Source organism: Berghia stephanieae, chromosome 11, assembly GCF_034508935.2.
Source record: "Berghia stephanieae isolate SIO BIC M18660-M18661 chromosome 11, UCSD_Bste_1.3, whole genome shotgun sequence".
NCBI classification, from domain to species: Eukaryota; Metazoa; Mollusca; class Gastropoda; order Nudibranchia; family Aeolidiidae; genus Berghia; species Berghia stephanieae.
The window spans coordinates 4,699,976-4,727,750 of NC_088370.1; the positions used below are offsets into that span (position 1 = coordinate 4,699,976).

General features: G+C 36.5%; 2 protein-coding genes and 1 long non-coding RNA gene across 4 annotated transcripts in view; 1 reads left to right on the plus strand and 2 right to left on the minus strand.

The window, feature by feature from the left end:
• The window catches only part of LOC144957319 (arf-GAP with SH3 domain, ANK repeat and PH domain-containing protein 1-like), a 50,410-nt gene extending 46,268 nt beyond the window's left edge, over window positions 1–4,142 (minus strand). The window contains exons 1-3 of the mRNA XM_078888458.1: window positions 3,957–4,142; window positions 2,924–2,996; window positions 734–820 (exon numbers count right to left, since the gene is read on the minus strand). Coding sequence (XP_078744584.1) covers window positions 734–820; window positions 2,924–2,996; window positions 3,957–4,073 — 277 coding nt within the window. The 5' untranslated portion in view covers window positions 4,074–4,142. The remainder of the gene's footprint in view (window positions 1–733; window positions 821–2,923; window positions 2,997–3,956) is intronic.
• Window positions 4,143–6,307: 2,165 nt separating this feature from the next.
• LOC144956454 (uncharacterized) overlaps window positions 6,308–27,775 on the minus strand; it is a 150,065-nt gene continuing 128,597 nt past the window's right edge. Inside the window, exons 1-2 of one of the 2 annotated variants that reach the window (XR_013641956.1) lie at window positions 10,168–11,835; window positions 6,308–9,479 (exon numbers count right to left, since the gene is read on the minus strand). This is a non-coding gene — a long non-coding RNA (uncharacterized LOC144956454). Of the gene's footprint in view, window positions 9,480–10,167; window positions 11,836–27,775 lie in introns of those variants that run through there. The other variant, XR_013641957.1, reaches the window with a different exon arrangement.
• Window positions 12,585–27,181, plus strand: LOC144957383 (carbohydrate sulfotransferase 15-like). Its single transcript, XM_078888632.1, has 10 exons — window positions 12,585–12,813; window positions 16,701–16,995; window positions 17,465–17,666; window positions 18,033–18,167; window positions 19,576–19,804; window positions 20,203–20,331; window positions 22,329–22,485; window positions 22,667–22,820; window positions 23,639–23,786; window positions 25,798–27,181. The coding sequence occupies exons 2-10, from the start codon at window positions 16,772–16,774 to the stop codon at window positions 25,980–25,982; spliced, it is 1,563 nt and encodes a 520-aa protein (XP_078744758.1). The 5' UTR covers window positions 12,585–12,813; window positions 16,701–16,771; the 3' UTR covers window positions 25,983–27,181.

Genomic DNA, 27,775 nt, shown 5'->3' on the forward strand with positions numbered 1-27,775 from the left:
AATAATAAAATTCATAGAGCACCCATCTCCAACTAACGCGTTCAATGGCACTTTACAAGACATAGTTGACATGAGAAAGAAAATGAAATGTTACAATAGTAGATTATCTATCAAACTATGCTGATACCAATGGAATATGAAGAAGGATTGTAAAATTTCATTCTGAAATCCTTCCCTCTACAGTTTGCGGCCCTTTAAAATGACACTAGATTTCCATTTCTAAAAAAAAAACAAAAAAAAAAACGTTACCTGTTAGTTATTAATTTTTGCACTGATTCACATCTAAGTTATGTAATCAATGTCATTCACCCAGTCACAGATCCATGTTAATAGCGCTCGACTTTGTTGCAAGATGACACTACTGTATTATTAATAGTAAATCTAATGGACGGCATTTATATCACGCCAATCCCCTAAGATGGGTATCAAATCATGTTTTAGTGACAGCCCATACATTACCACTTACTAATTTCCACCTCATGCTCTTGTTTTCCTATCTTAACACTCGCTCTTTTTGAAACTTCCCAAATAAAATTTATAATCTTACAAACAGGCACATATCAAATCATGTTTTAATACAACCCATACATAACTTACTAATTTCCACCTGATGCTCTTGTTTTCCTCATCTTAACACTCGCTCTTTTTTAAACTTCCCAAATAAAATTTATAATCTTACAAACTGGCAGATATCAATCAAATCATGTTTTAGTACAACCCATACATAACTTACTAATCTCCATCTCATGCTCTTGTTTTTTTGCTATATTTCCAAGACGCTCCAGGTTCTCTGCAAGACGTGATTCATTACTATGGTGATCTGAAACAAACAAAAACAATTAACAAATTCAATATAATGCAGTTATATTCATGTAGCTTATTTCCATGGTTTCACTGTACTCACTGGCATTAACTCACTCAATCCTAGAGATTTTTGCTACTTTTCAAAATTGGAAAAAAATGTATTGAAATTGAGCATGTGCATAGATAGTTTTATTCAACTACCATTAACATGTAAAATCTAAAAACATTAGCTTTGATATCACGCCTATAATTTGTCTCATATGAATGTAATAAATAGGCATGGGGTAAAAGTAACCCCCTGGTAAACTAAGGATATAGTCGGTGTTAGGGTTGAGTGAGTTAACAAAATCAAAGTGACAAATTAGGGAGCAGGTACTGGTGTAAGATAAGATCTGAAAAAGTGTGTATGAAACAGTGCCAGAAAATGCAAGATAGAGAAATACAAGAAAAAAGTCAGCCTGCCTTAACTAGGGATTGCACCTCAGACCTTCTGATTACCAGTCAGACGTGCTACCATTATTCCATAAGTAGCCTTGTGAAGAATCTAGGCACTAAATCATCCCAACTATCAAGTAACCTCTGTTTCATACACAATTTTTGAGATCTTTGGCATTAACAATGCTTTGTTAAATCAAGTCCTACACAAACAGGCACTCCTCATTTCTCTGACTGCACGACTGATTGTCTTTGTTTTGATATATTCTTTTAAAATTTTGTTCACTTAACTTAAATAATCTTTAAGAGGGGAATTAATTTTGAGGGATAAGCACTCACTCAAAATCACTGTATGGACAGCAATCCCATTAACTACGGTGAGATCACTTGCTCACGGCCACACAGCCCTGTGGCTGAGATGTGAACCCAGTAACTTTGGGTTGTTCGATGAAGACCATAATAATGAGCCGCACTGCCCTCTCTTTCAAATCATCACAGAAATTTTATGAAATTTGGCTGACAATAAGGACCAAATCATGAACCAAAACAAGTCCCAGAGACCCTTGTACTTAGCTATTCCTGAATCCAGACAGGGTTGCATATACGAGATGAAAGTCGACATGGAAAAAATAGGTGCAGACTTCTGTACCAGCAAGAGGATGGCATTGGGTGGCTGCAAACAGACTAAAGTCTAGACCTTGCCTCACAGCAATCACACTTCATCAGTGGGGACTTTCCAGATATAATCCCACATGTATGCATTGTGGCAAAGAAAATGAAACTACAGAGCATCTGGCTCAACGTTGCATTGTGATGCATCAGCCGGGAGGATTTGCGACTATTCACAGATGCAGTAATGATTTCACTGCCTGGATTAATCGTCACAATATTGTAGTGTGAGACCATTAGAAACTGCTACTAAGACAGAAATAACAGCATGCAATGAACTGCATTCACATTGCTGTTACTGCTCTTTAAGTGAATATGGTCTATTCTATCCCGATATTAAATATTGATATTACAGGATTAATAAATTAAAAAATAAAATAAAATTCCCTTTATTCATCCCAAGGGGGAAATTTGTCTCCAGGGTATATTTCAAGGGAAGACTGGAATAACCCAGGCAGTGCAGCACCGCAAATTGAGCTAGGACGAGGTTACTTGCTCAAGGCCACACAGCGAAGTGGCGGGTGATCGAACTTGGTACTTTTCGGGTACCAAGCAAAGACCATACCGCTGAGCCATGCTGCCCCCAAGCCACGCTCGAATCATCCAGAGGAAATCAAGACAGAGTTACCTATTGCATTGAGTGTTGTGACACATTAAGAAATGATTTCCCTCTGCCATAAACTCAATAGCAAAAGATACTTAGGAGTTTCGATAATTCCATTGGTAGAGCACTCTTCTCACATACAAATCCAGATAGAGTCAGTTTTCTCTGACCCCTCTATCCACCTTTCAGGTATTAGGGATAGAAATGTGTTCAATCTAATGAAAAGTACTTATCAATAAACTGGCATCCAATTCAAAAGGTAACAACTAATTTTTACAGTCAGTTTAGGAGTACTACAAATAACAAGCCATCATAAACTATGACTCTGAAAGACTACTTATATTTTCTAGAATATTTACAGATACTAATCACACTATAGCATCAATATAGAAATTTAAGACAAAAGCTTACTATTTCCAGAGTTGTAGAGGGCTTTGACTGACTTCTTCATTCTAGTCAGGCTGTTTCGGTCGAGGTCTAAAGTCTGGTGATTGAATAAACACAATTTGAGATCATCTGGATGGTAATCGTTTTAGATTTTCATAAAATTAAAGCAAATGTGAGATTTTGAAAAAAGGAGAAAAATACATGATTACTCAAGTCTTTGGAATAAAATATTATATTGAAAACTTCCTGAATTAAAAAAAATGGCAGTTGCATCTTTAGCAACTCCAAATTTACGTACAGTGGAATTCAGAGGTCTCAACTGGACATTTTTTAAATTAAGAGTGGAACACCAATATTTTCTTAACCAAAAATTCTGTGTGGGAACTACTTTAATTCCCCAAAACTAAAAGAAATTCTGAAAAATACATGACCTTTTATAAACATTATTGAACTGTTATATACAGTGCAACCTCTCTGTAACATCACTGGGGCCAGGAAAAAAAATTAATTAATATAAAGTCTTATTGTTGTAGTAGAGACACCATAAAAGCCAAGGGTGGCGGGGGACTGGGAGGGTGGTAAAGAATTAAGAATGTACAGACGATATGTGGACCAGTGAAGACATCTATTGTGAGCATCAACATCAGCATCCTTTGTCAATTGCTGCTCTTTTTTATCTGGTTCAAACCCATGGTGAGCAATTTTCTCTCATTTCTTGATGATTTTGGGCAAGATGTTATGACCATACTTGACAGCAATGTCCTCCTTCAGCATTGTCAACTTGTCAGTTTCAACAGGAATCTGCAACTTTACATTCTAAGTTTAAAGGCAAAGGCTTTGGCAAAGGCTGTGGTTGGTAAAAAGGAAACTTTAGTGTAATGGTTAGTCCGTTTCAGTTATTAGAGATAACGATTTCAAGAGTATGAATATTGAAAATATCACCCCGAAAAAACACCACTTTACCAACTAATGGCTTGTTTACTTCCCATTCACATCCAAATCCAATCATCAAAATCAATAAAGTCTGCAAGAAAAAAACATTGAAGTCATTGCTTACTTCTTCTAAACAAGTCACCGTTTGCCTGTAGTCGCCCATTTTGCTGGCAAAGGTGGACGTTGTCGGGGAATTGAAATCCTCCCATGTTTCAGTTATAAAGCTGGAAACCGTTGTCATCTCATTTGTTTTCACTGCAACAAGATAATCAGTCTTTCTTCCTTGTTCATCATAGACTGAAGATTGTCTGCTACTGAAAACCGGAAATCAACTTGGACCTTTTCTGTATACGGAATTATTTACTGGATAGGCTTAATTTTTGTCAAATTTACTTTATACGGAGCAGTATCCTACGGGGTAAAAAATAGTAAATAAATAAGTAAATAAAAAAGAAAGAAAGAAAACACTTTATTCTGTGTGGTATCCCCAAAATGTACCCACATCGATTTACAGGGTGTCCCAATCCAAACAACACCTAACATAATATGGGACGATGTCCGTTTGCCACCAACAACGATGCTAATGGCCAAATACTCATTTTAAACTGGATTGGGTGTTTCTTTGTAAAAAGTCATTAATGACTCCACTTTGCACTAACCAAAGTGGGACTCAAACCCGCGACCTATGGGTCCAAAGATGAATGTCATACCACTCGACCACGAAGCTGATTATGGTGCGCGGAAAAATAAAACGTGTTGATGAACACAGATAATGGTGATTTTATTATAAATCATGAGTGAATGAGCTAATGGGGAACGATAATGGCAGCGATCCAGTCCCCCGATGTCCGGAGGGAGACGATTACGGTAAACTGGCTGAATAAGGTCCGAGAGAGAGGGAATGGGGATACTCCTCTGAAGCGCATTATGGACGGCGCCCCCGTTTCGAGCCGAAATAAGTCCCGACAACCCTTGTACGCAGCTTCCCTGACTACGGACAGAGATGCATATACGAGATGGAAGTCGGTTTGGACGAATTCAATCCCTCGTGGGGGCGGGGACGTACACTCCTCTAAGCTTGGTGAGAAGTTGTCAGGCTTTGATACCAGTAAGAGGAGACAATGGGTAGCTGCGAATCGGCTTCGATTGAGGAGCTGCCTATCGGCAAGTGCGCTTCATCAGTGGGGACCACAGACTACTAGGAGGTCCTGTGTTATCTATGGTGGGGACTTTTCACCTGTCCAACATGTACCCGATGTGGGCAAGAACCCGAAACGGCAGAGCATCTAGTTGAACGGTGTGTTGTGACGATGCTACCGGCCGAGTTCGCGACGGTGCACGAGTGCGGACCGGACTTTGCTGATTGGGTCGATCGTCATAACATAGTAGTGTGAGAACCGGAGTTTATCTCGGGTTCTATTGCCTGAAACGGACTATAGCAATTTCCTGTTGTCCTTTAGGTAGGACGTTAGTGTTTTCCGCCACATCGAACAGACGCAGCTACCCAATCACTGCTGGTTGGACAAGGGGGGGGGGGGAGGAAGGGGGGTGGTGTCAGAAATTAGAAAAAAACCCTAAAAAACAACTCCATCTCGGCAAAAAACCTGACTTTTTTATTATAAGCTTATATCAAAAGTTCATTTAAAAGAAAAACAAAAGCAAAAAAGAAAGCACGTTGTATCTTGCCAGTCTCTCTACAATAAAGGCGTTTCTCTAAATAATCCTGGTGACACATCATAATTGATTCCGAGATTTGGTAGTTATCACAGACTACCGTCCTGTGTTGTCTATGGTAGTTATTGAGTAGGTGTACGTCTTAGCGAGTTGTTTTATTATAGATAGTATGCAGATGACGTCACTCAGGCCTTTGTTATTGTTTTTGCCATCCGCGTTTGTGAGTTGTTGTCACTAAACTGTATTAACCAGACTATAAAAGTTCATGGTTACACCGAGTTTGTGTGTTGGTCCGTTATACTTCCGGATGGCAATGTTGTGAACTCCTTGGCCAAGCGCATTCTATCTATCTATATATATGTAATAGAGTCAGACAACCGGGTAGTTGATGCCGGCGAGTGTGATAGTAGAGACAACCGGGTAGTTGATGCCGGCGAGTGTGATACTGATGGAGACAACCGGATAGTTGATGCCGGCGAGTGGTAGTAGTAGTATTGGCAGAGTGTAGAGGCCGTGGGAGTGGATGGATTCGGTCCCGGGGTCGACTTAAAGAGTTCCAGACTGTAACTGCGGCGGTGGTGCTCAAGTGGGGAAGATAGATCGAGACAATGAAGTGACAGTTTAGTACTACTGTTAGTGATAGTAGCATGACTTCATGTGTCAGAAGTAGAAGTAGGGAGTTGATTTCATGAGCGAAGAGCACACACCACAGTCAAGTCCGGAGACACCATAGTCTACCCGAGTCCTAGCCCATCCACTCCAGGGTAGTGGAGGCGATCAAACAACAAAGGCCAGGATGTATAATGATGAAGTCTTTATTCAGGAACAATGGAACAGATCATTCTTTTGAATGGATCAATGAATAAATGAAAAGAATCAATGGCAGAATCATCTAATATTAGCCATAGCAGTTAAAAATAGATTTAACGCGGACGTCAGAGAAAGCACCTACGTCACTGGTCCAGGTAAAGGGATGCATAGACTGAAGTGAGTAAACTCGATCGAGTTGTGTGCATCTTCATGATTTAAACAAATTAATGCAAATAACATAGGACATGTATGAAGGAACGAATAAGTCTAAACTAAAGAGTTATGCTACAAAATCAATCATAGTGAATTGCAGAGTTAAAGAGTAAATGTTTAGCTCGTAATAAGTAATCAAAGGCGTTAACGTTATGGCTGTATGAAATATTTAAGTAGCAATTATTAAGTGTACAGAAGAACAAAGTAGATTTATGACTCAAGGTAGGGGGCTAGAAAGCTATGATTTGCCAGAATTAGTTATATAAATTTGTAAATGATCATAGTTGTTAAAATGAAGTTATAACGATGTGAAGTGATGAAAGAAAGAAAGCACACAAAAATATAGTATCAGGCCAGAAGTCACACCCAGCCGAAGATAAAAATAGTACTACATCGAGAGACTACCTGTGTAAGGGCTTAACACACAACACACAGTGTACTATTGGTCATAGTAACACACACGAGTAAAGGAATGTTGATATCAACCACAGAGGCACACATTCTTGCATTACTTGCATACATGTAAATAGTGATGGCAGCGACAAGTAGTAAAGAGTAATAGAGTACAAAATCAAATAACATTAGATAGAATGGTCATTCTATTACATATCCCCCAACTCGAACCGTTCTATGTCCTCATAGAACAAATTATTTAATTATCAATGGTCAACTAGGCAGAGAGGATTCAATGTACAACTTGAAAGAAATGCAATCAATGTAAATTTACGTCGCTTCAGCAAAGCGGTATAAGTATAAGATGAGAAAAGCGTTCAAACTTGAAATACGAACGTATCAAATATGAGGAGGCTCATGACGAATATAGACATGGAAATATTAAGTGGACATCGCCTGTTAGCGGTAAAGGTAGAAAGAACTACACTACTATAATTATAAGCAATAGTTTAAACATTCCATAATTACATTGTATGTTTCATTATGAATCACGAGCATATTATTGCAAAATTAATGGGAACTAACGAGATATTGAATCAATATACATGAGAATCCTACAAAACATGGATTATCTCACCAACGTAGTGGTCAAACTCAGGCAGATCCTTGCATTTGGCGTGACGTCGTCTGGGCATATGTGTGCAGGCGGGATACTGTGACGTGATTTCACTTTCACAGACGCGACTTTTAGGAACACCGGCCACCACTTGACGACGATGCCTTTGGATAGTTGCATGGCAGTAATAGGGACGAGGCTCCATCTGGTTGGTTAATTCACGTTGGTAAGACCCACGGGTCATCTCGGGCACAGACACACAGGTCATCACGGGCACAGGCACATGCACACGGGTCATCATGGGCAAAGACACACAGGTCATCACGGGCACAGACACATGGGTCATCACGGGCACAGACACATAGGTCATCACGGGTCATCACGGGCACAGGCACACTGGTCATCACGGGCACAGACACACAGGTCATCTCGGGTCATCACGGGCACAGGCACACTGGTCATCACGGGCACAGACACACAGGTCATCACGGGCACAGACACACAGGTCATCTCGGGCACTGAGACACGGGTCATTACGGGCACAGGCACACTGTCATCTCGGGCACAGACACGTGGGTCATCTCGGGCACTGAGACACGGGTCATCACGGGCACAGGTACACGGGGCATCTCGGGCTCAGGAACATGGGTCCTCTCGGGTTTGGCAGTCACTGGTCATCTCGGGTTGGACAGGATACTCGACGTGTATGGTAGCCGGTAGCGGCCGTCTTGGTATAAATTCGGCTGTAAAGGGGCCGAGTGGCAAGTTGACGTCGATTGTCGTCTGTCGCTATAAAACATCGAGGTTGGTGGACTGGGACTGCAGCGAGAGTGTAAATTCGATCCAATTCCAAGCGGATGTCTGACTGATGAATAAATAAACAGGTCTCCAAAAGGCTGTGGCTTCTGAAATTGAGATCCTGCTCGCAGCGCCAAATTTGTAATAGAGTCAGACAACCGGTAGCTGATGCCGGCGAGTGCGATAGTAGAGACAACCGGGTAGTTGATGCCGGCGAGTGGTAGTTGACGTCGGCGAGTGGTAGTAGTAGTATTGGCAGAGTGTAGAGGCCGTGGGAGTGGATGGATTCGGTCCCGGGATCGACTTAAGAGTTCCAGACTGTAACTGCGGCGGTGGTGCTCAAATGAGGAAGATAGATCGAGACAATGAAGTGACAGTTTAGTACTACTGTTAGTGATAGTAGGTAGTCCAAACTGAATTTTTTTTTTTGCAAGAAACACACCCATTCAATGTTTTTCTTGTAGAACTTTTTATTCTGATTACTATGATATTTGATTTGTCTTCCTAGGTCAAAAACTAAAAAAGTTATGGCAATTTGAAAATCATGGATTTTGGGCCGAAAACGGGAAAAGTTAAAAATACTAAATTTCAAAAGTTTGGGGTACCCCAAAATCATTATTACTATAGATACAGATCTAAAATCGCTTGTGGTTACAAATATGATGGCATAGAATAAGCCCAATTTTTTTGGGAAGGCTATTTAGCATAGTTTTACCACAATAACTTTTCAAAGTTCAGAAAAATCACAGAAAAGCAGTTTCCAAAAAGTTGCCGAAACATGCGAAAAAGACGCAACTTCAAACTGTCGTAACTTTTTTGTTTGTTGACATAGGATGACATATTATATATCGAATTAATCAGGTTTTAAAGCTCTATCTGAATGGTGTGATATATAAGTTCTGTAAGATCATTATCAGTAACTCAAGAGAGGAAAAAGGTTGCCAAGTTTAAGAATTTGGACAAAAGTACCCAGACCCAGTGGTGGCCGAGAAGCTATTTTCTCAAAATAATGGAACAAGACATGTCTTAATAGCTAAAACCAAGGTTTATTTATCATTCTATGCAGGACGGATGGTAAGGTTGCCCGTCTCCCCTTTCCCACAGCCAGGAATGTCCTTTTAAGGGACCTGTACTGGTCATCATCTGTGTAAAACAAAGTAAAGTAAAAGCAAAATTAATGTTTTTCATATGTTTAGGAAAAATGAGGACATTTTAAATTTAAACCGATATTCTCTTATTTTTTCACTTTTGGAATTTTGTTTCTTCCTTTTAAAAAAAAAACTCACTCCAATAAAAAACATAAATTAAAAAAAAAAATCTCAGCAAAACAGAATATCCTTCTAAAGTCAATGAAAAGAAAAAAAAATAATGTTTATAAAGAGTCAACTATAAAAAATGAATAAGTCATATTTATTTACATTATTGTGAAGTAGTAAACAACTCACAAATGGAAATATATAATCTAGCCAAGGAAAATAATTCTCTACCTCCAGGTCTGTCTATCACTATCATCGATGTCCGCCATCTTGGATTTTCTTAGATATTTGTAAGGGTTATAAAAATAGTTCTAGTGGCTTAAAATTAATTGCCAGTAACACAAAATTAATTTATTTAATAAATATAATGCTTGAAGAAAGCAAATTACTGTATCACAGCTTATTCTGAAAATCAGAAATAAATAGGCTCTTCATTTTCTGGGACGGACCCAGAGTTCAGCCATTTTGAGAAGATGGGTTTGAGGACGATGTTGGATAAAACAATAAAATAAACAAATTTAAACTTAATACCTCTTAATTTATGATATTAATAAGTGAATTATATATTTATTTACCTGTCAGAACCTTGTATCGAGAAATTTCGAACGGTAGCGTTGATTCAGGCGAGATTTATTTGTTAGCCATTGGAGACGTCTGATACTGCTGCCGGCCGGTGGGAAAAAGAATTTCATTCATAAAGTGATGCGTTGTTTCGGTTTAAGCATTCTGCGCCGTTGGACATTTTTTAGTGTTGTTTTCGTATTTATAAAAAGGAAAAATACGGTTTTCCAAAAATACCAAATAGAACTTGATCATAATGAAAATTAGCCTTGAAAAGTTATAAAAAATGCGATATTTTCAAAACCAAAAATAAGAACTACTACTATTTGGTACCAAAATAATCGGCCCTCTTTTACGTGTCTTATGAAACCAGTTTGGGCGAGATTGAACGAACGGCGCAGTTTGCCTGGCTATTTACGTTGAGGCGGTATGATTTTTTTTTTTCGGCGAGCGATAAAAAACGGCTCAAGTGACTATTTTCGTTATCAAAGCACAAAGTCAGTTTTTTGTGCATGCTAAAACCAAATATATCATTGGAAAGATCAAAGATTGATCTTTTTATTGATATATATTTCATTGCATTTACAATGAAAATACGTGGTGAAGATTAAGTGGGAACTTGATGGAAATCAGCTCATTTTACGTCCAGAACCCGTTATCAGGGCAGTTTGGACTACCTAGTGATAGTAGCATGACTTCATGTGTCAGAAGTAGAAGTAGGGAGTTGATTTCATGAGCGAAGAGCACACACCACAGTCAAGTCCGGAGACACCATAGTCTACCCGAGTCCTAGCCCATCCACTCCAGGGTAGTGGAGGCGATCAAACAACAAAGGCCAGGATGTATAATGATGAAGTCTTTATTCAGGAACAATGGAACAGATCATTCTTTTGAATGGATCAATGAATGAATGAAAAGAATCAATGGCAGAATCATCTAATATTAGCCATAGCAGTTAAAAATAGATTTAACGCGGACGTCAGAGAAAGCACCTACGTCACTGGTCCAGGTAAAGGGATGCATAGACTGAAGTGAGTAAACTCGATCGAGTTGTGTGCATCTTCATGATTTAAACAAATTAATGCAAATAACATAGGACATGTATGAAGGAACGAATAAGTCTAAACTAAAGAGTTATGCTACAAAATCAATCATAGTGAATTGCAGAGTTAAAGAGTAAATGTTTAGCTCGTAATAAGTAATCAAAGGCGTTAACGTTATGGCTGTATGAAATATTTAAGTAGCAATTATTAAGTGTACAGAAGAACAAAGTAGATTTATGACTCAAGGTAGGGGGCTAGAAAGCTATGATTTGCCAGAATTAGTTATATAAATTTGTAAATGATCATAGTTGTTAAAATGAAGTTATAACGATGTGAAGTGATGAAAGAAAGAAAGCACACAAAAATATAGTATCAGGCCAGAAGTCACACCCAGCCGAAGATAAAAATAGTACTACATCGAGAGACTACCTGTGTAAGGGCTTAACACACAACACACAGTGTACTATTGGTCATAGTAACACACACGAGTAAAGGAATGTTGATATCAACCACAGAGGCACACATTCTTGCATTACTTGCATACATGTAAATAGTGATGGCAGCGACAAGTAGTAAAGAGTAATAGAGTACAAAATCAAATAACATTAGATAGAATGGTCATTCTATTACATATATATATATATATATATATATATATATATATATATATATATTATATGATATCAAATCCATTGTGACATTTAAAGAGATATCTTACCACAGTACAGAAATAAAAGCAAAGAAAAAAGATATAATATTACCCAGAGCCACAGTGCCCAGAGCACAAAAACAACGAGAGACTGTGTCAGAGAGCTGGCCACCTGATCAGACTTTATAAATTTAGTCACCGATATTATAAGATAATCTCAGTAGATAATTAAATTATTAAAGATGAATCCGTGCATCTTTAATAAATTTCCCCCTAAGATTATATTGGTTGCGGTGAATGACATAATCAGTCGGATGGTGAAAAGGTTTGAACTGAGCTATTGCCGAGTTTAGTTAGAAGGTCGATTTTTATCAAAAATGAGTTCTTGTCATAAATGATTAAATCAACCCCTTTTTTGTAGATCTTCGGGAAATATCAAAGCTTAATTTCACTTCTAAATATTTTTACAGCTAGTCAAGTTGAAAAAGTATGAAATTTGAGAAAAGTTGCTGGACACCTTTACCATACATCTGACAATAACTTCATGAAAAATCACCCGATTTATTTCAAATAAAGATTAAAATGCTCTGGTGAGCATATTCTTTTGGAAAATGGAAAAAAATACAAATCCAAAATTTTCACCTTCCGACTGATTATGTCCTGCACTGATTTTAATTATATTCAAATTAAGATAAGTGAGAAAAAAAACTTTTGATTCGAATCCGAAAATTACCGATATTTGGGAAGGGGGATAAGTCGAGGGATTTTGTGTGTGTGTGTGTTGTGTGTAGTGAGTAGTGTGTAGTTTGTAGTGTTTTGCCAAGACATAGTCTTGTCATTTGATACAATATTCTGAAATATTTATTTTTGTTAATTCGCCATATCATTTAAGCTGATATTGTCACGTTGCACATTGATGCATGATACTAATATTGAATTTGGATCGGGGCATTTGCATTACTTATTGTGTAAGTGAAAGTGTAAGAAGTTGAAATATGTTATCAATGTTATTGTCTGTTCACTGTTACTGTTACTGTTATTGAGTTATTGTTATAATTCTCTCTCTCAGTCTCAGTCTCTCACTCTCTCTCTCTCTCTCTCTCTCTCTCTCTCTCCCTCTCTCTCTCTCTCTCTCTCTCTCTCTCTCTCTCTCTCTCTCTCTCTCTCTCTCTCTGAGTCTGAGTCTACTAGAGTAGGCACTTTGATAAAATTTTCAAACTCAAAATATCTTGATTTGACTCAGTCAGGGGGATGGGACTTGAAAAAACATAAAATTTGATACCTTATTTGTTTCTCTACGACCTACGGTTCCAGAGTTATTTATATTTTTCTACTGAAATTTTTTGTCAACTTTACAGAGAGAATCTGTGATCTCACTGCTGCCTCAAAACCAGCATCTCGCGGCGATCGGGAAATTTTGAGTCTTGCAGTCAACATGGCCCACTTATTGTAATTTTGTTTCAATTAAAAAATAAATGGCAAGTGTTAGATATCATTTTAAAGGTCAGAAAATAAGCTTTATTTTCATATAAATCATTTTCATGTATGGAAAGTATGGAAAAAATTAATGATAAATGAAAATGGGAAAAAATATGAGGTTTTTGTCCTAAAAAGTGGGGTTGGTGGCGGGAAAAATAAAATAATGAGCGAGTGTATCAATTTTGATGAAATTTGGCAGAGATGCTCTTCAATTAATTGTCTATCGATGTATGAAGTATAATTAAAATGTATCCATAATTTAAAAAGTTCTTATAATTCAAAAATGTATAAATTTTTATTACATAAGTTTTCTGAGAAATACAATCAGGAATTGAGAATGAAATACACCGTTAGAAAGCTTGTTTTGTGCCCTTTATAATGATACCAAAATTAGTCACATAGGTTCACAAATAACGCCATGGTGACCAACACGGTAAAGGGTCAAAAATAAAGTTGCAAAAAACGAGTTTCACCTTACAGTGAGCCTATCGGCGGCCACTGGACTGGAGTTATCAAAGTGCCTAACTAGAGCTATGGATTTCATGTCATCCTCGTAACAACTGACCGTCCTAGGCTAGTTGTAAGCTTACTGTAACTTGTAACTGTAACTGTAACTGCTGTATAAACAACACACGCCGAACTTTACAGGCTAGACGTTTTTGATTTTGTGTTTTGTTTTTTTTTCGATTGTCTGTATTTTTTATTTTTAATATATTAGTATTAGGCACTTTGATAAAATTTTCAAACTCAAAATATCTTAATTTGACCCAGTCAGATGATATCATGGGACTTGGAAAAAAAAACCCAAAAAATTGATACTTTCTTTTTTTCTCTATGACTAGTGGTTACCGAGTTTTTTATATTTTTCTTTTGAAATTTTTAGTCAATTTTACGGAGAGAATCTGTGATCTCACTGCTTCCTCAAGCCAGCATCTCGCGGTGATCGGGAAAGTTTGGGTTTTGCAGTCAACACGACCCACTTATTGTTTTCAGTAATTTTGTTTCCTAATAAATAAATGGAAAGTGTTGGGTATCATTTTAAAGGTCAGAAAATAAGCTTTATTTTTATATAAACCATAAGGTTAAATGAGAATGGGAAAAAATATGAGGCTTTTTGTCCTAAAAAGTGGGGTTGATGGCGAGTAAAATAAAACGGACTAAAAAAAATAGTGTTTCAGGCTATTTTCAATGTACGGTGATAATAGCCTGATAGACTATTTTCACCATATGTATCAGCCAATCAGAAGCCAGTAACGAATTGTGACATAGTAGCCTCAGCATCCGGACCATTAGAATGCGATCCGACATCATTTTCTTCCTGCGTGCAGATGAGTTAAAAAAAAAGAAAAAGTTTGCAGAGACAAAAGCTAGGGAGGCCTCCCAAAGCTCCTCGTTATAGCATTTCTTTCAATTTGTATTTTTACTTTGGACCTTTTGTCAGACGTTTATTTATTATATTTGTCATCATATAGAACAAACCTTGAAAGATTTGTGAAAGTTTAAAATTTCCTAATTTGACCATTGTTTTGATTCTCGGTAGCCATTTTGATTTGTGAGGTATTGAGCCACTCCCCCCGACTTCTTGAGGTCATGGGTTCAAGACAGACAGACGTCGCAAAGTTCGCTAGCTACCAAGATACCATTATCACCGTACAGTGAAAATAGTGTGTCAGGCTATTTTCACCGTACGGTGAAAATCGTCCACCAAGATATTACCGTACAGTAAAAATAAGTCTCCCACACTATTATCACCGTACAGTGGAAATAGCCTTCCACGCCATTATCACCATACAGTGAATATAGTGTGTCAGGCTATTTTCACCGTACGGTGAAAATCGTCCACCAAGATATTACCGTATGGTGAATATAGCCTTCCACACTATTATCCCCGTACGGTGAAAATCGTCCACCAAGATTTTACAGTACGGTGAAAATAGTCTCCCATTCTATTATCACCGTACTGTGAATATAGCCTTCCACACCATTATCACTGTACGGTGAAAATAGTGTGTCAGGCTATTTTCACTGTATGGTGAAAATCGTCCGCCAAGATATTACCGTACAGTAAAAATAAGTCTCCCACACTATTATCACCATACAGTGGAAATAGCCTTCCACACCATTATCACCATAAGGTGAATATAGTGTGTCAGGCTATTTTCACCGTACGGTGAAAATCGTCCACCAAGATATTACCGTACGGTGCAAATAGTCTCCCACACTATTAACACCGTACAGTGAATATAGCCTTCCACACCATTGTAGTGAATATAGTCTCCCACACTATGATCACCATACACCATACACACCATTATCACTGTACGGTGAATAGTGTGTCAGGCTATTTTCACCGTACATTGAAAATCATCCACCAAGATATTACCGTACGGTGAAAATAGTCTCCCACACTATTAACACTGTACAGTGAATATAGCCTTCTACACCATTATAGTGAATATAGTCTCCAACTCTTTTATTACCGTACGGTGAAAATAATGTGTCAGCTACTTTCACTGTACAGTGAAAATCGTCCACCAAGATATTACCGTACGGTGAAAATAGCCTGACAGACTATTTTTACTGCACAGTGATAATAGCGGCTTCCAAAAATAAAATAGTGAGCGAGTGTATCAATGTTGATGAAATTTGGCAGATATATTCTTCAATTAATTGTCTATCGATGTATCAAGTATAATTAAAATATAATATAATTCAAAAGTTGATAAATTTTTACTTCTTTAGCTTTCTGAGAAATACAATCAGGAATTAAGAATGAAATACACCGTTAGAAAGCTTGTTTTGTGCCCTTTAACATAATACCAAAATTAGTCACATAGGTTCACAAATAATGCCATGGTGAGCAAAACGGTAGAGGGCCAAAAATAAAATCCAAAAAACGAGTTTCACCTAACATTGAGCTATCGGCGGCCACTGGACTGGAGTTATTTAAGTGCCTAGTAATATATTTTTGCCTATTCATCTCATACTCATTTTAACTTTAAACCTTAATTTAAGTTTTACCTCTTAGTAGACTTAGACTGTAGAAGATGTCTAGATTTTTTATATTATAATTATAAAATTATAAAATTAATTAGTGACAGTGACATTTTATCAATCAAGCATTTTTGTTTTTCAAGTTGTACTTTGATTATTGGCAGATTTTCTTTGGATTTCACATTATGTCATATCATTTTCAACAAAGAGTGTTTACAGTGATACGACTGGGCTTGGCTGTAACAAAAATTTAAGTCTGTTGCCCTAACCAGATAAGTAATAGATCAAATAATAATAGTTTGGATTTTTTGTTTGTGTTTTGTTTTTTTGTTTTTTATTTAGTTGCGTTGTTCAATTATTCAATAAAATTTCTCTCCTCCAGGCCCCACCAAACTTCAATGTGTGAAAAACGATTACACTTAGCAACAACAGCAACTCTACCTCACTAGCCCTATGTTGCGCCAGTATCTGTGTCATCGATTCAGACCCAAGTGCATTTTCACCTCCTTACTGGTGTTCATAGCCCTATCAATTGCACTTGGTGTGATATTTACCATTAACCACGACGTTGGACAGAGTCATATTCCTCCTATTGACCATCTTTTACAACCAAAACAAATTGAGGACAGAACCAAGAGGGATGGACCATTGTACATAGATGATGTCAATAGTCTCTGGTAAGGTTTTTTCATTGTTGTTGTTATTTTATTTTATTTATTTGTTTTTGAGAGAGAGAGAAGGGGGGGGGGGGGGGTTGTTAAAAATTAAACATCTAAATAAAATCAATTTTATGGGATTCAGTAATAATATCTGCCCTCACTTTCAAAATTTAAGGACAGAAAATTTTGAAAAATTTCATTTGATATCATTTCTTGTTCATGTGAAGTTGAACGCTTCAAATGAAGATTTAACATCCAATATTTTATCAATAGAAATATGTACTTATCACAAGTTTTTACCATTTTGATTGAAAATTTCAGAGGTCAAAAAGCTAAGAGAGCATCACCTTAGATAGAGGACATAGAAACAAATGGTGCTTGCAAATTTCAAAATCTAATGATGACAACAACAAAAAAATCAAACATGACTATAATCATCTGTCCTCTGAAACTGATTTTCATTATTTTTCCTGTCTGGTTTGGACAGGCCAATTCCAGGTCGTTCAGTCCCAGATGAGTCCATGGTACGAAAGAAGAGCAATGTCAACAGCTATAACATCGACACCAATAACAACAATGTGAAGCATAAATACAGTGGAAATAATGTCAATGATAGAATGAGTGGGAATGTTCTCAGTCTGTTGAAAATGATGAAGCCCCCATCAACCAGCAAGCCAGTTGGCAAAAAGGTAAAGGGCAAAGACTATACTGTGGACATTATTTCATTATCACTTTAGTCTATTTTAGGGTTATGAGTAAACTAAATTGATAGGGCACTCTTCTCACAAGCCAAGAGGCCAGTTTTGACCTTCAAACTTTAAAAATACAATTAAATACCCACTTGTTCCAAATGCTTGTTTATGTATTCGTTTATTTCAATTAATATATATATTTATATGGCAGTGTAAAGCGCTTGGTGTTTGTTTAGACGTGTAGAACGCTATGATAAGTTCTTTTATTTTAAAAAATTTTTTTTTGCACTTCCCATTTTTTTTTTTAAAGACTTGAAATTAAGCTCATTGACTTTTATTTTACTTCCATATATCCATTCACAGGTTGTCAATGCTCATGTAGACTTCTTGTATCAAGCCATCGTCAAAGACGCCATTACAGATCGACACCCACTGACCTTTAAACCTAAATGTGCCGGTGGACTCCAAAAGTGGGAGGCAGAGGATTTACTATGCATTGTAGGTCTCATTTGTCGTTGTGGCATTGCCTGAATATGAGATACAATGGTTGGGAATCGCTTTCCAATTAAATTTGCCAGTTTTTTTTTTTTGGTTGCTTTTTTTTTTTTTAATGACTGATTTCTTGCCATTATTTGATGCCTGTAAAAACAAAAAATAGACAACACCGATTTGCTTTATATAGATAGCCATGGAGACAAGATGGGTCATCATTTTGAAAATGAAATATGCCCACATAACCTCACCAGTTACTGTATTATTGCATTTTTAATGTACAAAAGTGGCAATTAAACAATCTGACAACAATCTGGTATAGATGATGTTAATAGTCTCTGGTAAGGTTTTTTCATTGTTAACTCTTAACTCAGCAAAAATCAGATGCTATTTCTTGTATATAAATAAAAATGTCACAATATTGATGAGTATTTTCAGTTTGATTTTGTAGGTGCAAAGAAGATAAAAAAAGTAGTCCTTCGGAGCTATCTGGCCCATGGAGTTTATTCCGGTTTATATAGCGTAAAACATACAATAGCAATTGCTTGCTACCCTTTGTATAGGACACTAGTCAATTGTAGAATGCTTTCTGTAAGGTCTAACAAACCCAGCTACCCATCACTGCTAGATGGACAGGTGGATCAGAAAATCAATCTCGACTTCGCACGTGATCCATCTCAGTCCTTTTGCATGTGAAGGGAGTGTTCTACAAACTGAGCTGTCAGGATCCCCTAGCTGCTAAGAAAAGTTAGAAGACAAAAAACAGTGAATGTTTACGCAGGACTTGTGGTTTTTTTTTTAGTTATAAGGAAGTACAATCAAAGTAGACTATAGGACATGCATGGAACATTTTTTTAAAATGTATTGACAGCTGCTTTCTATTTCAATAATGCATCACGCACATAGAGGTTTGTGGTCTTCAAGTATCGCACTCGCCTTTGGACTTTAGGTTTTAGTCCTGCTGTGGGCATGCGGCATTGAGTCCTTATAAAAGGCTTTTTACTCACCTTCTCTGACCGTACTCGGATATGAATACCAAGATGGTAACATTGTCTTTATCAAAAATATTGTAGCAAGACATCGCAGGTGTCATGTCACGACCTTATTGTTAAGTATTGCTGTTGCTTGTGACTCCTTGTAAAGTGCTTTGAGCACATCTAGTGGATATTGCACAGTATAAAATAAGCTCAAGCTTATAAAGCTTAAGGATGGAAGTAATTGTATTGTCAGTTTTGCATCACAAGTGTTTGATTAAAAAGGGGAATTTAATGATTCTCAAATTTTACATAGATTAAATATTCATTCATTGAACATCTTGTAATATGAATCTTTCTTTTTACAATGTCATGCAGTTCTGAAGATTCATTTTGAAGTAGGCTTTCTAGTTTGCATATCTTTTCTCATCTTTTCTTAGCCTAGACCAAAGTTCCTAGACAACATAAAAAATCCATGCTGGTACAACGACAGCACGATATTAGCGCCATCCTCAAGGCCACTTCACTGTCTTCCTTACTTTCACATTCTGGGGGTTGCCAAGGCAGGGACCACAGATCTGTGGAACAGGATGATGGCGCATCCTCACATTATCTCCAATGACGGGCTGCTCCACAAGGAGGCTCTGTGGTGGGCTTGGAGACGGTTTGGTAAGTGACTTTGTTGTTGTTTTTGATGTTGAAATATGACAGGTGGATTTTTATCTCTATACATGTACAGAGGTTTGTCGCTCTGCGATCACAAAGAATGCAAATTGTGCGCAAAGAATCCTTTATTTTTCATATCAAATTTCAAAGGTCATACAGAATCCAATCTTTTCCCAACTCCTTCATATGAAGTTGTGACAAAAAGTCCTTTGCATGACTTGAATATTAATGTGAAATTGAATGTAAGCTTCAATTTAATAATACACACACATACACAAGTACTTTCAGTTATAACTCAAAAGAAAAAAACATCAATATCAAATAAATATGAAACATTGACAGAGAGTAGTAGTCCCCTTTAAAAACATGTTATACATATCTTTCCTCTTTCACCTTGGCAGGTGTGTACGGCTACAAGAAGGGAGTGCCTCAGAGCTTCAGAGACTATGTCAGTTTATTCCAAGACACGGCCCGACTGATTCAGTCATCTATTAACAACAACAACCACTACCAAAAGATGTTAATCACTGGTATGTCTCTACAATATTGTTTCCTTTGGACCTTATTTGATATGATATACAGTCAAGCCATTAAAAAAAAAATGTTTGTTTTTAGGCAGCTAAGTCTGTAAAAAAGAATCAAGTATGAAAGGTTTTTAACATAAACGAAAACAGCTTCAGAAAAATAAAACGAAAAATAAAATTATAACCAAGAAATTTCTCGGACTCAAAATCAAAAAATCTTCAGGCAATTGTCGGTGGCGTAAAAGAGGCTTATAAGCCTTATTTTGATCCTTTTTTTCTTTTTTAGAAGCTGTCTTGTTCAGCACAAAACATAATTGATTCTTCTCTTTCAACAGTTATTGTTATACCATCATTTTGTGGTGATAAAAAACCCAGATAATGGGCATCATCTATATTTCATTTCCATGTGCTCGTGGTGATTTGTCACATTGCAAAGTGTGCTCAAAATGACCCACATAGTGAACCATAAATAAAGCAGAGTGTTTTGATACGTTGAGAAATGTCCAATCGTTGTACAGCAACAAATCATGTGATCGATGACTAGGTTGGACGACAACATGAATATAGATCACTCCCATTTATGATCAAAATAGGATTCTTTCATGGCTTTGGATTTATAAATGAGTTATTTTTACACACCATTTATCACCACGAGCTTGCAAATGTGTATTAATACACGGTTAAAGTAATGATAATCCACAAAAGCTGATATCAATTTTTTCAACTCATTAGTCATCATAAATGGCTTTAATATAGAAATATGAAAGAGCTCTAAATTAATTAGTTTGATCATTTGATTCACGCACATGCTGATCCATTGATAACATACTGTCTATGATAACTCCAAGATTCCTTACGTTGTTAGGAAAAGGAATGATAGACAACCATTGTATATTCCTCCTGATATTGTCAATCAATCCAAAACATAATAATTGTTTTTCTTTCCTGATTTAGCTTGACCATTGATTGATTTGTATAATTCTGACTTTAATTTTTATGCACGCTGTTTTCAAATTAGAAAGTATTAGTTTCATCCATAGCTGTGTATTGTCTACAAAACAATGTTACAATTCAATGAGTAAACAAGAGGATGTATAGAATTGCCCCAAGGACTGAGCATTGTGGGACCCCTGAAGTTAAGATGGAATTTTTAGATAAAACTCCATTTATCACCATGGGTGCCATTTTTCCGGTTCATGCCGGAATTCCGGTTTCGTGATATCTCAAAGTCAAATACCTCCGGTTTCAATGTTTTGAATAAAATATGTTTGCTGTGTAATTATTTAATAATGGTATAAAAACGGTGATGAAATAAGAGTAAAGTTTAGTAAATTTTCAATAGGAACATTTTCAGGTTTAGCAAAGTGTCGAGATTTTAGTTTCAGGTTTCAGCACTTCTTCCTACTGGCACCCATGTTTATCACTACAAGTTGTGATCTGTCTATCCGAGAGTACTTTGACTAGCACATAACAATGCCTGAAATGCCGAAACACGTGAATAATCTCTCATATAGTTTAGAATGACTGATAGTTTCAGATACTACCGAATAATCTAAAAGACTTAATAGTTATGATTGACAATGACACTTGACATCAAAATGACATTTGTTGTAGTACATATGTAATAAAAAAATAAAAAAAATTGAGCTTTATATAGCGCAATATCCACTAAACGTGCTCAAAGCGCTTTACAAGGGGTCCCTGGTCAACAGCAACATTTAACATGTTAGTCGATATTACCATTTTTCGGACAAAGACAATGCTGTTAACTGCCAGGTACTCATTTTACACCTGAGAACAGTGAGAGAAAGTGAGTAAAGAGCCTTTTCCAAGGACTCAAATATGCACCGAGCGCGAGGCTCGAACCAAGGACCTTCTGATCCGAAAGTGAGTGTCATACCACAAGACCACATAGCCGCACATAGTACATATGTACATAGTTATATCTTGGTATTAGCATTAGTTTTTTTTCTATTGTTGATCTGTATTTTGATATTCCCCAGGCGATGCGTCGCCACCAGACTTCTGGGACTTCCGTGGCTGGCGCAACATCAGCCAAAATCGAGGCCTGTCCTTCCCACAGGTTATGACACCTCATCTGATGCATCATTTTTATCCAGATCCCAAGTTTATCCTCATGTTCAAGGACCCCATAGACAGGTGAGGAGCGCTATGTCATGTCATGAGACTATTGGGGAGTCAGAACAGTTGGCTAGATCTAGAAATTACATTTGTTGGCATTATTATTGATATTGTTAATATTATTATTTTTAATTATCATAATCATCATCATCATCATTATTATTATTATTATTATTTTTTATTTTTTATTATATCCCAGGCTATACTCTGATTACTTTTTTCTGGGAGGAGGTTTGACATCCGAGGACTTTCACAGAGACATTGTTCAGGCAGTGATGCTTTTGTCAGAGTGTGTCAAAAGACGTGACTTACTGACATGTTTCTACGACAACACGCTCTACTATCAAATGAAGGTGAATTGCAGACTCATTAATGTTAATCATAAAGTTTTTAAATTTAAATAATAATAATAATAATAATAATAATAATAATAATAATAATAATAATAATAATAATAATAATATTAATTGTAATAATAATGATAATACTATATTATTATTATTATTATTATTATTATTATTATTATTATTATTATTATTATTATTATTATTATTATTATTTATTTTTATTATTATTATTATTATTATTATTATTATTATTATTATTATTGTTATTATTATATTATTATTATTGTCCCAGGAGGCAATTATAGTTTTTTTTTTTTTGTTTTTTAAGAAAAAAAGGGACACAATCACAGCACACACATATATCCCATCTCTCTCTCTCTCTCTCTCTCTCTCTCTCTCTCTCTCTCTCTCTCTCTCTCTCTCTCTCTCTCTCTCTCTCTCTCTCTTTCTCTCTATCTCTCTCTGGGTTGTTTTATCTCTACTATCATATTTATTAACACGCATGTTGTTGCCATTTGAATATAACCCTTGGTACGGGGACCTGTGCTTGTTTATTCTTGATGAAATTTTTTAGACTGGATTAATTAATCTCTGAATATTCTGTCTCTTTTCTCTTACTTTTTCTTAGTTGCCTGTAAAGTTTGTTTTTTTTAATCCATAAACTTTCCCATGAGTTTCATTTTTTTTTCTAGTATTGAAATGACTTTAAGGTAAAGTTCTCTGAGTGCTGTATAACACTTCAATAACCAGACGAATCAGTTTGCAATGTGAAACGTGTTTTCTTGTTTGTTTGTATGTTTGTTTGTTTGTTTTTAACCATTCAGGTACGACTACCATTTGGGTGTTACTCTGTGTTCATGAGAGAGTGGCTGCGCGTGTTCCCACTGAAACAGTTCATGTTCATCAAGACAGAAGACTACGAGGTCAACCCTGAGAAGACACTCAAGGATGTCATCAGTTTTCTGGGACTAAGTAAGTAGTATCAATGTTTATGATTATCTTCATCTGTAACACACTTTATAGTCACCTGGAACAACTACAAAAGACGTCTAACTTCTACGTCATGGCACAAGACTGAAGGGCTAGAGCTCAGGTGGTAGCTGGTTCGGATAAGTAAGTAAGTTATGATTATCTTCTTCTTCTTTGTCTTGTGGAAACCTCCAATATTGTCGAGGATCACTCCACAGTTTGTAGGGTTTTACATTTTAAACTTGTTAAAACTCTGCACATACTACTAATAAAAAATACATAGGGTAAAAAGTCACGATGTGAGCTCTAGCAACCGCGTGAAGGCATGTTGGCAACCGTGTGAAGGCATATTGGCAACCGCGTGAAGGCATGTTGGTAACCGTTTTCAGCCATGTCAGCTGGGAGGCTATTCCACAGTCGGGCAGTGGAAAGGGAAAACGAATACAGGTGGGTGTCCGTTTTTGATGTTGACTATAAAACATAGTCAACATAAAAAAAAGAACAACTGGAACAACTACAAAAGACATCAAACTTCTAAGTCATGACACAAGACCAAAGGGCTAGAGCTCAGGTGGTCGCTGGTTCGGATAAGTAAGTAAGTAAGTTTTTGATGTTGGGATGGCTACTCTTGCTGTGTGTTCCTTTGTTATTCTTGTGCTATCTTTGATGTCATTTGGAAGATAATGATGATGGTGACAACGCTGGCAATGATTTAAATGCTTGCCAGCTATTTGGAAGTTTGCCACCAAAACCACACTTCTTATCAGGGTCACTGTATTTAAAAGGCAATGGGATGGGCGCTTACATGCATACCAAAGGGTTAACGGTTAATGTTAATATTCCTTAGTCTGTAATAGTCATGCTGTTACCAAGCCTTTATTTGGCATGCCGGCGTATGCATAACTCCATGACTGGAATAAGGTTCACCCCTTAACCTTGACAGGTTCGGACAAGGCTTAGTTCTTATCTCAGACGTATCAGATTTTCAATCCTCACAAATAAATAACAATGTGAAATTGAATGTAAGCTTCAATTTAATATACAAAAACAGATAAAATGGACGTTTTGGGTTTCCCCTTTATCAACAAAACATCGATGTTTTTGTTTATTCATTTAACAAAACCACCACCACATTATCTCATTCGTTTGTAGTGTTTCATTCATCCTGTTTTGTTGATAAAGGGAAAACTTGAAACGTCCATTTTATCTGTTTTCATATATTAAATTGAAGCTTACATTCAATTTCACATTGTTATTTATTTCTTCGAGCTTCGAGCAGCACCATTTACATCACTCCTCACAAATGAAGCCTGTTACTTTAATCTGAGGTTTTGGCAGACATGCCTACTTGGAAAATTCAAAATTCGTAATTTTTAGGTGATAAAAACTATAGTCGCTGTAGTTAACTTTAAAAATCAACAATTTACCCTCACAGAGATTAAATAACACCTCAAAATCATTATAATTATGTAGTCTGGCATCAACTTTCATTTTCAGTAAGTTTCAATGACTTCTTACAGATGCTTGTGTTCTGAAATTGGAGCCAGAATTTCTTATTTTTACTACTTTTTGCGTAATAGTTGGCAGGCCTGGTTTTGGTTAAAAAGGAGTGTTTTTTTTTGGGTTTGGCAAATCTTGTCATATTAACTCACTCAACCCTAACACTGACTATATCCGTAGTTTACCCGGGTTTACGTTTACCCCATGTCTATTTATTACATTTTTATGAGGCAAGTTGTAGTATGTTTTTAGTTTTTGCATGTTAATGATAGTTGAATAAAACTGTCTATGTACATGCTCATTTTTAATACATTTTTTTCCAATTTTGAAAAGTACCAAAAAATCTCTAGGATTGAGTGAGTTAACTAGATTCTTCCTTCGATCCCTAGTCATGGCAGTTTTTGTTCCTTTCCTTTTTCTTTCTTCTTTTGTATACATTTAATTTGTCACCTTCATTAAGTGACGGCTCCGTTTCCATATATGAATTTGAACTCTTAATTTCATTTTTATCCAGCACCCCTCAAGAAAAGTGCATTACGAACTATAGCCGATGAGGAGAGATCCAGGATTACAGAACAAAAGAAGATTGCAGGGCCCATGAAAGAGAAGACCAAGGCTCTGCTTTCACGCCTACTCGCCCCCTGCAGCCAGAATCTGGCCAAGATGATTGGTCGTTCAGAATTTGTGTGGGACTCTTGATAGAAAATGTTGTTTATGTTTGTGCTGTGTCTGCTTTCACATCTTGTTGCGTTATATGACCCTTTGCTACTGTTGTGTTTGTGCTGTCCTCTCTTTGCTCACACTTCATGCAGTCAGATTCTGGCCAAGATTTGATGTCTGGGTGGGGTTCCTTGCCTCCCATAGTGGGCAGGGAGGGACTTACTGTGTCTTCTATCCCCCTATATCTGTGTTTCAACTTCATTTGTCTTTGTCTTGGAATGAGATTACTTGGTTTTGTCCTGGCCCTGGCCGGATACCCTGGCTCGGAGGGAAACAGTAAAATGTATAATGAGAGTTTTGGGAGATGATGTTTTTTCCTTGTAAATCATCTCTCTGTTATGTATTGTTAGTTATGCATTCTGTAAGTTGTAATTCTAGAACTTTTTATTAACCCATTTTCTTCCTTTTTACTGGCGCTGATATGACCTTAATGTGTTGCAAGTGCCGGAAAACCCTTAAAAACAAACAAAACAAACAAGATTTGATGTAGAACAGAAACTGTGAATGGAAGTCACCATAAGATCTACCCTTCTATTTGGGACTCATATATTCATAATTTATTATTATATATAATTAAACAATTGAATATATTATTGTAAAGTGTCATAAAATGTGATGAGCTGAATCTTGAATCTTTGACTTGCCCTGCTATTTTCCTTTTCACTGTCCGATCCCAAAGCTCTCTGATTTAATTTGACTTAAATTTGTTTCTAGTGCCAATTTGACTCTGGAATAATAACAGGCATTCAAAATGAAAGCATGTAACATTTCTTTTGGTGGCTCTGATGTGACCAAATACATTTTGTTGTTTCACAGACAAAAGCAAAGACAAGAATGATATGGTTTTTGTTTGTTTTTTGTGTTTGTTTGTTTGTTTGTTTGATTTCTGGACTTTTTTGTTTGTTTTGTTTTGATTTTGTTTTTTGTTTTGTGTGTGTGTGGGTTTGTGTTTTTGTTGTTGTTGTTGTTGTTTTGTTTTTGTTTGATGGGGGGGGGGGGGTGTTTTATTTTTGTTGTTTGTTTTTTTTCTTTTTGAATCACTGGTGCTGATAAAACCTTTTGAAAATTGTGTTCTTGTGCCATTTTAGAGGAGAAAATGAAAATCTGAGTCTCTTTGCCACATGTTAGTATCATGTCAGAATGGACCAAACTAAGGAAATGGATTATAAAACCAAAAATGATGAAAAATACAATTATTAAATTGACACATATTTAATGAGGACAGACAAGTTTTTTTTTGTTCTGAGTGACATTCTTAATTCTGTTGTAGACTCGTGTAAGACGCTATTTTGAAATATACATACATTGTTTATTTTGTATTTGTGATTTATTAAATATTGCAATTTTATTTCTTGTTTTATTTTAAAGATTTATGATGAAAAGAAGTGAGTAGGAGAATAAGAAATATCGAGAAAACGAGGAGAGAGAGAGAGAGAGAGAGAGAGAGAGAGAGAGAGAGAGAGAGAGAGAGAGAGAGAGAGAGAGAGAGAGAGAGAGAGAGAGAGAGGGAGGGAGGGAGAGGAGAGAGAGAGAGAGAGAGAGAGAGAGAGAGAGAGAGAGAGAGAGAGAGAGAGAGAGAGAGAGAGAGAGAGAGAGAGGGTTGTGTCTTCCTTACGTCTTTTGAATAACTATAAATTACTTTAAAACTCCATTTTTGATGAGATTTTTGTTGGGTTTTTTTTTTTTTTCAATTAAAATTTGTTTCTTTTTCTATGTCATTATTCTTGTATTTATCATATGCAATTTCGTTTTACATTTATTTTATATATATA